Genomic DNA, 13,800 nt, shown 5'->3' on the forward strand with positions numbered 1-13,800 from the left:
GGAAAAATAAAGAAAGATAAAAACAGATTTACAAAGAGTATAAATATTATAGTATTTTGTACTCTTTGTAACATTATTTCCTAAATTTTCTTTATAAATTATAAATTATCGATCAGTCCTATTTTCCATCCCACCAGTTCTATTATCCATCCCTTTTTTAGGGGTTTCCTTTCCCACCTCTCCTCTCATCCCTCAATTTTTTGTTACGTCACTAAGTTGATTTCTAAGACAGTAATACGGGGTTCACACACAGAAAATGAGATAGAAAAAACCGGAAGGGGGGGCGTTCAACGCCCCCCCCCCGACCGTTAAGGGTTAAATTACTGCCGTAACATTGCATAATTAATGCGAAGGAAACTAAAAAACGTCCTTATTGTCAAGACTTGATTAGAGAAATGCTTCGCTTAAAAATGGTGCCATATTGTTATAGAAATCACTATTCCAAAAATCAAGACAATATGATAATCTTATCATTAAGAATAAAGGTTTAAAATAGACATTCAGATGTATCTATAGAAATTCTGCATTTTCAAGATTGTACCTAACTATAACAGGAATCACCATGTTATTGCTAAGTTTAATTTCTACAGGACGATCTGAGCTATTATTACAATTGTCATCAGAAAATTCTTAGAAATTCGCAATTCTTTAGAGCTTATAAAATCTATATGTCTTTGTTTTCAGTTTGAAAGTTAGTTATGTTTTGTTTTAGCATAATTACATACTTAAATATACATTCCGGATTTTAAATATTTCCTTGGAATATCAAAGTAATTTTTCGAGGATGACATCATCCATAAAAGCGAAGCACTGAAACGGTATGACAAACAAACATTTATTCTTGTAGAGTTAAAACTGAATATACAAAATATGAATATACAATTTCTGACAAAATTATACGTCAATTTGCAAAATTCTTAAATACAGAGTACTGTTTAAGGACAAACTGACATTTTTAGGACTTGATTATAGAGATGCTTCTTTTAAAATATTGTAGATAAACTTCTCTTTTAAAAATAAATTAGCACAACAACCTCCATAAGTAGCGTAGTTCTTGTAAGTAAAATAAGAACTGCAAAGAAAATGAATGGAAATAGGGTGCATAACAGACAAACATGAAGTTGCTACGCTTTCTCAATCGAACCATTAGAGTAAAACAGTAGAGGGGCAAGGGGTTAAATAACTGTATGCCTCCATCCCAAGGACCTTGTGCCGTCTCTCAATTGGGTTTTTGAAAATCAACCAATAGTGTCCGGAATATTACCACAGCCAAGTAGCAGAAAACAATTTGCTAGCAGAGAAAAATTGTCCTTGGAAAAGGGAGGCAGGTAGTTATCTGTCTATATATATATATATACAGGCGGCTGCGCCAATAGCATCTTGAGGCACTTATTTCGAAGTAATATCGAGGGGCAGAAAAGTAGCCTAAAACCATCCCGGGGTCTATATGAAGCTTCACTGTAAAGGAGGACCATATCGGTTTTCCGAACTGATCCTAATCATAAAAAGCTTCGCCTTTAGTATTTTAGTAAAATTATGTAAAACGTACTATTTAAGTCCAACATGTTAATTTAAATTTTTCCAAACTTTTCACAGCGGCGTAAATTCTAAATTCTAAGAGAGAAGGCAAATTAAATATGTATTAATGTAGAGAAAATCCTGTTTAACCAAAGTTTATTTTCTTTTCTTCTCGGGACCTGAAGCTTACTTTACTTCCAAAATTTTTGCTCAAACTTTGGATACTTGAGAAACAAAAGGAGTAGAAGAGTAAGGATAATGGGGGATAATTAAGGGTTTTATTTTGTACAGTACTTATTATTGTTTACTTATTGGGTTTTCCAATATTGAAAAAGGTATATCCTATTTTCTAAAGTAGTTGGAACTCACTAACCGCTGAACGGATATGGTTCACCTTTACAGTGAAGCTTCTTATAGGTCCTGAGATGGTTTTAGGCTATTTCATTTTCAAAATTATGAACGGGTATGGCACTAGGCTATTTTTTATCCTTCCATATCCTTTTAAACAAAGAGCCCCTAGATGCTAGGGGCAAAACCTCTAGTTTGATATATTGTGAAGAACAAATTAGAATCTTGTTATATAAACTAGCAAGGTTTTCTTATCTGAAGCTTAACATCTTTAAAACAATTGGTCTGACTGAGTTTCGCTTATCATAGAAGCCTTATATATATTTTTAGGGTGGTTGTATATTTTCATTCCCATTTTAGAGCCCCTAGAGTGAACGGACGAAGCCACTACTATTGATTGAAAAAGTTATTTGGAGGTTATTTGAACTTTCTCGGTCCACTGGTTGTCTGCCACCGTTAGGATAAATAGATCGAGAATAATTTCAGCAAAATAAAAGAGATATCACCTAAAATATTATAGATAAGCTAAAGTTTGTAATGGAGTGTCATACAGACGTTCCAATATGATTAGTTTACTACTAGGAAATAGTTAAATTTAAGCCCAGGGGAAAATATGGTTTGATTAAAATTTTTGTTTTAATTATGTATATTCAAAATTATTTATGTACAACGTCTTCATTTCATTTTATTAAAGATATTATGTATCTATTCATCTACATGTAAGTAGAATAATGTCTGTCCGTCCGTCTGTCTGAATCGTAAGATCTCGGTAATCACTGTTTTGGGTCTACTCTTCAGCGAATATAGCTATTAGACCTACAGTAGTTTTAAGCTGTTTTCTTGGGGAGTGGGACACACCCCCTACCACCTCAAAAAGGAGGACTGGGGCGAAGCTGCTAGTATGTATTCAAAGAACTCAGAAGGGAGATGTAAATAGGTTTATTACCCTTAGATGTGCTGCTAGACCCAAAAATTTGAATATTTTTTGTTGGATTATTACAAGGATGAAATTTAAAAAAAAATGCCTATTCTTACCAAAATGTGTACACGTTCTAACCAAAAATATGGCCGGATTGTTCTTCCATTATGTTCTTATTTATCCAAGCAGGTATCTAGATCTACTATATCTATTAACTTAGAAGGGAGATGTATATACAGTTCACTTTCCAACTGTCGTTTAAATGTAAATATCCATACTTTACATCTTTCACATGGATAGCTTTTCAGGGGGATAGCTGTCTATCTACATTATCAGGGATACAGGGATGAGAAATGGGTTTAAATAACTCATTTGATGTCTGTCTGTGTGTGTAGTTAAAAAGATCTTTACAGTGAAGCTTCTATTAACCCATTAGTGCCGAACCGGACATTAAAACCCGGTTCCGAAAAATGGAAAAAAAACCGGTTTCCGGCTCCATAATTGCATCATTCTCAGTATGAATCCCTCCTCTACTACCCTGGCTTTCATTTCCCCCTGGAGCAGGCAGTTTAGCTTACTTCCGTTTTATAGTATAGCTCAACAAAATTTGAAAATCATGAAATTCAAAATACCCCTTCTAACTTTTTTGTTTTTATAGTAAAGTCGCTGATTTTTTTCGTGAAATCTAATGTTTATTGACAAGTACATCTATATGTGAATTCGTTTTATTCAAATTATTATTTTTTATATGATTTTTTTATCGTTTTTTTACGCCCTATTATGACCCGGTTCGGCTTGGCCATACATACCCGAAAATTTTAAAACCCGGCTCGGTTTCGGTTTTTATTACCCGGTTTTAACTTTTCAACCAATAAAAATAACAATTAACGTCATTAGTAAGGGTTTGAGCCACCATAATAACCCTAGTAATCTCTATAGGTGTCACCCAATAGTTTTATGATCGTTTTCTGATATGTAACACCCAAATTTTATATGTTCTTTTTTTTGTAGTGTGTGTCTTTTAAAACTTCGAGCAACGGTTTTTTTTACCCGAAAACGGCGGCACCTATAGCCGAAACACTAAATTTGAAATAAATCGCTTCTTATTATACTTGTAGCTCTTTAGATTACATGTGGTTGTGTAGTTTTCAATTACGGATCGTATCAAAGTTCTAAAAAGTGTTCATCTCACTTTTGGCGTTCAAAAATTACATTTTTCGATTTTTGGTCAAAATAACCGGGTTTATACAGGTCAACCGGGTTTTAAAACTGGGGGAAAGCACCAAAAACGGGTGTTAATGCCTGGTTGGTATTTATGGCCAAGCCGAACCGGGTTTTTTTGCAACTTTCCTGTGCACGCCACTAGAGCAAAACAAAAAAATACGAATTCCGTTTTGACCATTATAAAGCTTCCCTGAAACTTACAGCTCGATCGGCCCATAAAAGTGGCGCTCGGCACTAATGGGTTAAGTCCAGGAAAGTAATTTAACTATTTTGGGGGGAGAGTAGCTCGATTTATCCAACATAAATCGCCCTGGAAAAATTTTTAAAAGCGAAGCTTTTCTATAATTAGGGTCGGTCCGTCCGTCCATCACAAACGGATAGCTTTTTTCATTAAATTAGGCATGTTAGAATTGTCCTATCGATTACAAACTTCGAATAGTGATTCATTTAGTAGTTAGGTACGATTAAAAAAGCGTAGCAACTCTATAATCATTACAAGAATGTCCGTACATCCATTTTAAACATATTGATTTTTTTTACTTTTTTAACAACAAATTTTTATGGGATCTTATCATCCGATTGATCTGATTTTTGGTATGTTGATTCCTGGGACAACAAAGTATAAAGTTATAAGCGAAGCAACTCTATAATCAAGTCCTAAAAATGTAAGTAAGTCCATAAATATTATCCTGTATCAAGCAGTTTTTCAACAAATTTACTTACAATTTTGCTTCGACTCTTATACATTTATATTCTGATTATTCAGTTCTGAAACTATATAAGTGTTAATGTCCGTTTGTCCTACCATTTCAGTGCTTCGCTTTTGTGGATGTTGTTATCCTTGTTTTTTTTACTATTTTTTAAGCTAAAATTTTAAGTGGAGAGTCAACCCCCCCTCCCTCTTAACGCAAGTGCCCCTTGAGGCTTGCAGCCGCTACTGAATATGTATAATCAACTTTAGAGTTTTTTATTAAACTTTATTAGAAGTTAGTTGCCAGTAAGTTCAAAGGATCGAATCTTGGTCTAAATTAAATCATATGTTTGATCATAAGAACATAATGAAAGAACATTAGAGTCTAGAATCTAAAAAAAAAGTAAGGTTGGCAGCATGTTTTATTCAGGCACTAAAATAATGATTTATCATATATCAATTATAGGAAAATAAATATTAATAGAAATTTTAAAAATTGTAATTACTTAAAACTTTTTTATAATTTTAAGCTCAGATACTTTCTTTTTATTGATAAATTGACCTACAATTATAGAAAGTTTGAACAGGTTGACAAGGATGTCCTAGCTTTTTATTTGTGATGGGAGAGGGGAGGGGGGTGTTGCAAAATATCAATCAGTGCAGTGGGATAATTCAAAATTTGACATGGAGGTTAAATGCTTTGTCAAAGTCAACATAAAGCTTTGCTAGGTAATTCTAAAAGCGAATTGTCCTATCGATTTTAAACATTGCATGATGATTCCTATAACAGATAGCAACTATATAATCGTTGCCAGAATGTCCGTATGTCTAATTAAACATGTTGACTTTTTTAGCAACCAATACTGATTCCTAGGACGACCAAGTACAATGTTACAAGTGAAGCATCTCTATAATCAAGTCATAAGAATATAAGTATGTTATTAACATTATTCAAGCAGTTTCTCAAATGATTTATTTACATACAATTTTTTCTCGACTTTTATACGTTTATATTCTGATTATTCAGTTCTGAAACTCTACAAGTGTTAATGTTCGTTTGTTCTACAATATCAGAGCTAATTATCATGGATGATTTCATCCTTGTTTTAAAATGGGACAATTTTGCTGAAAGACCTTGTGTATGTAAAATAAGAGATATAAGTTTTCCGGAATTGTAATGTAGGGAGTAGATTTGAAATCTGCATCAAATTTTAAGGATTTTTTATAAAATTCGTTTTTTGTATAATTCTTTATCTAAAAGCGGAAATACAAATTAAGTTAATTAATTTTGGCATCTGTGATTGGTGGATTTAAAAAATCTGCGCTCTGATTGGATGTCGTACATCATTTAACCAATTAGAGCGCAGGTAGTTTAAAATCCACCTATCCTATTGGTCAAAATTAATTAACTTAAAATGAATTTTCGCTTTTAGATAAAGAATTTTACAAAAAACGAATTTTATAAAAAAATCCTCAAAATTTGATGCAGATTTCAAATCTATTCCCTACATTAAAATTCTGGAAAACTTATATCTCTTAATGTAAAATCCAAACAGTATAGTGTCTGGACAAAGTATACAATACCAGGGATCTAAAGGGATAAGACATGGCCGATAAATTGATGTGCATCCCCAGTGATGATACACAAAATTACCCCTTTCTGTAGATTAAATTCAATAGTTGACTTTTGAACACTTAATGAATCAACTAATCAAAATACAATTAAGTCACCAAAGCTGTTTAACGTTATTTTAAAACTTTGAGGACTAGTGTAATAAACAGTCCTTAATTGTCCCCTCTCTGTCCCTGATGGTATGTATAGTTGAAACTAAGAAATAAGAAAAATGCAAAATTCTGTATTAAACTTTTACAAATAAAAAGATGTCTTGATAAATTCTATAGACATATTTTTTTTATTGCTGCCAAACTAAGAACTATTAAGACTACTCAGGGGGGATGTTGACTCCCATCCCCATTTTCAATTTGGGGTGGAATGATTTTTTTCTTCGCAGGGTGATGGTAATTGGTAACCACCCCCAAAATATCAGTTCAGCGGCTAGCGAGATTCTTAGCTACAGACACAAAATAACACAATCATCTACTTTAAAATCTAGTTAAGCTAGAACACTTTAAATCTTGAATTATGTTTGTCTTGAATTATTATTTTCAGTTTATGCATCGGTTTTACTATATATTGAAATAGTAGCGGTTGCGCCCCAATCAAATATGGGCTCTGATTTCAGGAGAGTATATAAATAGCCTAAAACCATACCAAGAACTAATTCTAAAAAATAATAGCTTAAAGCTATTCTGGATTGCTTCCCTGAAAAGGAAAACTCAACCATTTTTAAAGACAAAAAAAACTTTACTTATTTATATGTATATAGCCACGTAAAATGTTTTATTTTCAATCTATGTCAAGATCAGCTGTTTACCACAAATATCCGCTAGGCGGCACTTTTTATATAATAGGATACATTTAAATAATACCTTTTCATTGGGCGGTCCTTGCATCTCCGGGAGTGTGTTGATAACCATGGCCACAGTTGACACCAGCACAAATAAGATTGATACCATAGAGACAACCTTCCAGTTTAGTAATATTTCATGTTTCTATTAAGTGTTAATTGTATGCACCAAACAAATGAATCATTTTAGTTCGAGTTCAAGTTCCCATGTGGCAACTCGAATTTCTGAGTTGAATACATTTACGCAATTTCCCCTGGTTGTGTAAGAAGGGAGATTATTGAGTGGTTTGGATACTTATTAGTCACGTATATAATATCTGTACAACCCTTATCCCAAGCTCCACTGCGGAGAGCTTCGTTCAGTACGGTGACCTAATTTGGGTAAGGTAATAAAGGTTACTTGAGCGTTGAGCTTGATACTGATAGCCCTAGTGGCGATACAAAAGTGTCTTGTCATTCTCCATGACTAGAGTTCCAAACACTAAGAATCAATGGCTACACACAAACACACACATACATACATCTTTTTAGTTGCAAAGCTACTTTATAATTAAAATGTCCGCCTGTCTGACATGTTTTTCAAGATATACACTAAAGCAATGTATCTTTTTTACTATGACTAATTGAATGAGTGGGGGGGGGGGGAGTTAGTTGCCACTCTTTTTACAATTTTAGTATTATAATGATATGTCCCATTTTTTTTGGAAGGGGATTGGGGTTCTTCTAGGGGTGATTTGTCTTGAAAGGATGAAAGTAATCTCCCTAAAAAAACACCTTACTTTGATCTATTAGAAGCTACTCTGTAAAGAAATCTTTTTAAGCAATTCAAAAAGCAAATGTGAATATTCCTTTGCAGCCAATGAAGTGTCCGGTTTCTCCATGATGTCCCAGATAAATTGCTGGTACCGACCACAACAGCCTCGCCCCCAGCTGTCCTTTGCCTAAATATATATTTTATTACAGGAAGGAAGGAGACATTGGGCTGTTCATTACATTAGTTTTCTTATTTGACAACTTTGGTGCCTATTAAAAATTCCAGTTTAACTTAAACAAAGGGTTTCACATAGGTGTTTCTATCACCTTTATTCTTAAGATTGTACCAATTTCTTTTTGATGTTTTTCACTCTAAATGAGTATAAAATAAATTGAAAGTAAGGGAGGGGGAGCCAGTGCTCTACAAGCTCTTTAAGGTTATACACAGAGGGATATAAAGGGATAAGGCAATGGCTGACAAATTGATTTACGTCCCCAATGATGACACACAAAATTAGCCCTTCTGTAGATTAAAATTAGTGGTTGAAAGTTTGAACACTTAACTGAATAAACCAACCAATCATAATTTTGTACGTTTGTAAGTTGTTAAGCCAACATATAAGAAAAACGTTATTATAAAACTTTGGGGACTAGTGTAATAAACAGCCCATTGTCCTCTCACTTTCTGGAATACACACATTTTTAAAAGCGAAGCTTTTCTATAATTAGGGTCGGTCCGTCCGTCCATACGTCCGTACGTCCGTCCGTCCGAGAAAGATAGCTTTTATTCGTTAATTTAGGCATGTTAGAATTGTCCTATCGATTTCAAACTTTGCATGCTGATTCCTGTAGTAGTTAGGTACGATTTAGAAAGCGTAGTTACTCTATAATCATTACCAGAATGTCCGTACGTCCATTTTAAGCATATTGATTTATCTAATTTTTTAACAGCAAATTTTTATGTGATCTAATTATCCGTTTGATCTGATTTTTGGTATATTGATTTCTGGGACAACAAAGAACAATATTTTAAGCGAAGCAACTCTATAATCAAATCCTAAAAATGTAAGTATGTGCATAAACTCAATAAACATTATCCTGTATCAAGAAGTTTTTCAACAAATTTACTTACAAATTTGCTTCGACTCTTATACTTTTATATTCTGATAATTCAGTTTAGACACTATACAAGTGTTAATGTCCGTTTGTCCTACCGTTTTAGCGTTTCGCTTTTATGGATGTTGTCATCCTTGTTAGATAAAGTTTTCCATCTCTGGATAATATGATTTTTGACAAACCTCCTCTTTTGTGTTTTCTTTTTCTTTTCTAAATTGTTCTTCTATGTGTTCTTTCCTAAAACAAATAATTTTAAAAGCGAATTTTTCTATAATTAGGGTCAGTCCGTCCGTACGTCCGTTACAGATACGGATAGCTTTTTTCGTTAATTTAGGCAGTTAGAATTGTCCTATCGATTTCAAATTCTGCATGGTGATTTCTTTAGTAATTAGGTACGATTTGAAAAGCGTAGCAACTCTAAAATCATTACCAGAATGTCCGTACGTCCATTTTAAAAATGTAAATTTTTTACTTTTTAACAACAAATTTTTATGTGATCTAATCATCCGATTGATCTGATTTTTGGTAACTTGATTCCTGGCACAACAAAATATAATGTTATAAGCGAAGCAACACTATAATCAAGTCTTAAAAATGTAAGTATGTCCATAAACATTATCAATTTTATAGTAAAAATTTAAAAAAATTACCTACAATTTTGCTTCGTCTCTTATACATTTATATTCTGATTATTCAGTTCTGACACTATACAAGTGTTAATGTCCGTTTGTCCCACCGTGTCAGTGCTTCACTTTTATAGATGTTTTCATCCTTGTTTAAAAAAGCTTTCAGTCATGCATAATTCAGTACTTTTTAGTTATTAGAACATTTACTCTAAAAGTAAGGTAGGTCCGACCTTTTTTTTCTCTCAGTAATTTGAATCTAAATTTTATTTTTTTTAATACAAATTATTTGATAACAAGAAACATAAACTTCATTAATTTTAAACTTCTAGCATATAGAGGCTTTGTATTTAAGAGTTAATCAGTTTTAGTGGTCTTCAAGATCCTGACAGAAAAGTAGATAAAAGACGTACATCTATTTATATATTAATAGCGGCTACGCTCCTAGAGGCCTCTAGAAGTACCCCACAGTTTAATTTTAGTTTTGAAAAGAAGAATAGAAAAAAGTTCTAGTGGTCATTTTCTTGTTCTCTTGGGAGAGTAGTGTTACCCCTCCCATAAAATTTATAAACCTTCCCATGACCTATGAGAAGTTCTTTATCAAAGGTGAACCATATAGGTTTGACGGTTAACGAGATCCTTTGTTACAAACAGACAACACAGACATATCCTGTTACATCATAAGTATTTCACAATTGCCATTAGCTAGTTATTTGTGCGCTATGTATGAAATTATTGTCCTTGTCTAGAGAGAAAAAACTTGCTTGCCAACTGTGAATGTTTACCTCAATGATGATAATTAGAAATAATAGCTCAGATTAACATTAAGTGCATGGCTAGCGAATCAGGGATCCTAAGGGATAAGACAATAGACGATCATTTTGTGTATACCCCTAATTACGATCAATAAAACTACTTCCTCATAGATAAAAATAGCTGGTGAAAAAGTTTAGACATTAGAGTTTTGTACAACCAATGGAATCCTTATATAAAGATGACAGGATGTCTTTGTGTGTGTGACTGTATGTACCGATATGGTTCTCCTTTACCATTTCGGTAGCTTCTCTTAGAAACTGAAAGCTTTATAATTATTTTGAGGGAGGTTACCACCAACCTTCCAAGAAAAATCGCCGCTCTGGAGGCCTCTGGGGCGTATTAGCTTGTATCTAATAAAGTACACCCAATATGCCAGTCAAGAAGCGTTTTTACAAATGCATTGAGGGTGCTATAATTTACAGTCCAATGTCCCCTCACTCCCTGCATGAGAATATATAAGTGCAGAGAGAATTAATAGTCTCATAAAGGTTTAAACTGCAGACTTTTAAGTTTTAAGTTTTTGAAGCAAATATTTGGTTTTGTCTGTTCCATTTGCTTTAAAAACCTCCAAAATTATTTATGTACATGATCCCAAAAGCGTAGTAACTCGAAAATGATTGCAAAAACAGTTATTTATCGCAACGATCAAAGACAGCTTTCTGCAGATATTAAAATAAAAAATTATAAATTAATAAAGTTGTGTTAGACCCGAGGGTCGAAGGCCTAGGCTGAAAAACTGGTATTGATTTTTATGATTTTTAATATTCGTGGAAAATTAACCGTAATACAGTTTTATACATGATTTTGCAGTATTGCTGAGAACCGGTTCTAATCAGCTGGATGTTAATCGGTTTCGAAGCGATACGGGAAATATGATTCTTGCACTGTATTTTTTAAAGATTTTTTGAACCTATAAAAAATGATATCATACTGGCCTACCATTGGTCAATTAAGTTGTATACTGGCCTGCCATTGGTCAATTAAAATGTATACTGGCCTACCATTGCATTGGTAATTTAGTCTGTGTATAGGCCTAACATTGGTCATTTGTAATGTATTACATTATAGGCACTTATAGCTTCTATTTTTATTACTTTTTTGGTTATTTTTACACTAAATCGTGCAAAATGAACTCTCTGATTAAATATTACCTGGTCATGTACTTATTTTGACAACAGCTTTCAATCCACAAATCCTGAAAAAAATTATATTTCATGTTACGAAGTTTTAATAATTAAAAGTATATTTACAAAAACAAGAATGGCATATGAAATATTGCTGCACAGTCTAGTAGACTAATGGATATAGAGTAGTCATTTGATATTAACATAAAACACATATCTTTCATTTGCTTGTTGTGTTAATGAATTTTTTCCTTATAGACTACAGAGTAGCTATACAAAAGACTACTACATTTCGAGTTAGGTTTGAACAGTAACAAATTATGGACAATCAATCATTTAATGACGGTTCCAGGACAAACACAGGAGTGACAAACGTCGGAGTGGACAAACGCAGGAGTGTCTGAAACGTAAGTGTGTACTTATATACAGGTTAGGTTAGGTTAAGATATGAATTTAAAATAGGGGTAAGGCACTTTTTAAAAAAACCTATAAGATGGTTTAAAACAGATTAGGTTAGGTTAAGTGTTCACTACGACGTTTGTCACTCCTGCGTTTGTCCTAGGACCTAATGCAAACATACCGCTATTTGCCAGTATTGAAGATCTTCGCTGAATGCTTGTATACACATCTCATCAATGATGTGAAGATAGCCTAGTTCACATTGAAACCAAATTATTTCAGTTATAAGCAATAAGTTTTGGTGCCCCAACCCTGCGGGGCTACCCAATACCCATATAACCCAACCTAACCTAACAACCCCCCCCCCCCCAGCCTTTTATTGTAAAATCTATCCGTTACGGACGGACCGACCCTAATTATAGAAAAGCTTCGATTCTAAAAATGACATCATACCGTCCTACCATTGGACAATTAAAATGTATGTATGTCTGCTAGCTGTCAAACGGCTGAACGTACTTATCATGCCCGCACACTGTTATAAGCGGCATAAGAAGGCCTACAAATAATCTGGAATATCTGGAATCATCATTAGATCTTGGCTATTTCAGATTATTTGTAGGCCTTCTTATACCGCTTAAAATAGTGTGCTGGTATGATCTGTACGTTCAGCCGTTTAGCAGCTAGCAGACTTTAAAACTCATAGATTTTTGGTAATATTCGTTACGAGCAATATTTTATCGTGAACTGCAGTAGATCCAAAAATTATGTTTCATAATTAAAAATTATGAAACCCTATGACAAAGACCAAAGTGTGTTAAAAATCACCCATATGACGTCATAAAAATGAAGGAGATGTGAAGTAGGAAAGAAAACCTCTAATAGAGATATGGAGATCCTAATTTTTAAAATATTAGATTTATTAATGTCTTTGATATCAAATAATTGACAAATATAATTATGTATCTATATTTGGTTTCCTGTTTTGTAGTACATTAGTATTGTCTTGAAAGATCTAAATATAATAGTTATTTCTTTCATTGTATTATAGACCGCTTTCCGCGGATATAGAATGTACAATTATTAGATTAAAACCAGTTTTTTTGCCCCGAGGTGGCGAAGGCACGGGCTAAAAAAATGGTTTTAATCTTATGATTGTATATTTCTATATTCGTAGAAAGCGGTTTATAATACGATGCTAGACATAGTTTTTTCGTATTGATGAGAACCGGTTCCTGTCCACCGTATTTGAATGAATACGAGAAAATTTATTTATCACTTAAGTAATGGTTTTAATTTTTTAGTATCCCATTTGTTGAATACAGCCCGTCTCCTACCACAGCCATCAAATTTTAATTCAGCCGCAGTCACCCTCAGCTGCAAGTATCCCTTAGCCCAAGTAAGCCTCAGCTGCAGCAGTTTCTTGTATTCAGCGGCTGCATGCGCGATTTCTCCAAGGTAAGATGGTTTACGAAGCTTTATCAATGTTATAGCTGAATGTTTATATTAAGATTGACAAAAAGAAAAAGTTACACAAGAAAATCATATTCAGTTATGTAATCAGAAAGTATATTCTTTATATAAAATATACAGGAATGGCAGAGACAATATTAAAGTAATAGAATAGAGGGGACAGGGGTTAAATAAATTTATGTCCACGAGGTGGGGACCCTGTGCCGACCTTCAATTGGGTCTTTGTATATCAATCCATACAGTCAAACACAGCCAAGTCGCTATAAATTACAAATATGATTACGTTTTGTAAGAAATAAATCTATAAATATAGATGTATAACCAGACAACT

The 13,800-nt window shown here is 33.4% G+C and overlaps 1 protein-coding gene across 1 annotated transcript in view; it reads right to left on the reverse strand.

The window, feature by feature from the left end:
* Positions 1-13,800, reverse strand: part of LOC145312216 (potassium voltage-gated channel protein Shab-like) — a 70,711-nt gene that overhangs the window by 33,526 nt on the left and 23,385 nt on the right. Inside the window, exons 11-16 of the mRNA XM_080151439.1 lie at positions 12,976-13,011; positions 12,181-12,250; positions 11,628-11,671; positions 9,220-9,274; positions 8,016-8,109; positions 7,191-7,285 (exon numbers count right to left, since the gene is read on the reverse strand). Of these exons, the coding sequence (XP_080007565.1) occupies positions 7,191-7,285; positions 8,016-8,109; positions 9,220-9,274; positions 11,628-11,671; positions 12,181-12,250; positions 12,976-13,011 (394 nt within the window). The remainder of the gene's footprint in view (positions 1-7,190; positions 7,286-8,015; positions 8,110-9,219; positions 9,275-11,627; positions 11,672-12,180; positions 12,251-12,975; positions 13,012-13,800) is intronic.

Source organism: Acartia tonsa, chromosome 2 (assembly GCF_053477335.1).
Source record: "Acartia tonsa isolate MP-2025a chromosome 2, ASM5347733v1, whole genome shotgun sequence".
NCBI lineage: Eukaryota > Metazoa > Arthropoda > Copepoda > Calanoida > Acartiidae > Acartia > Acartia tonsa.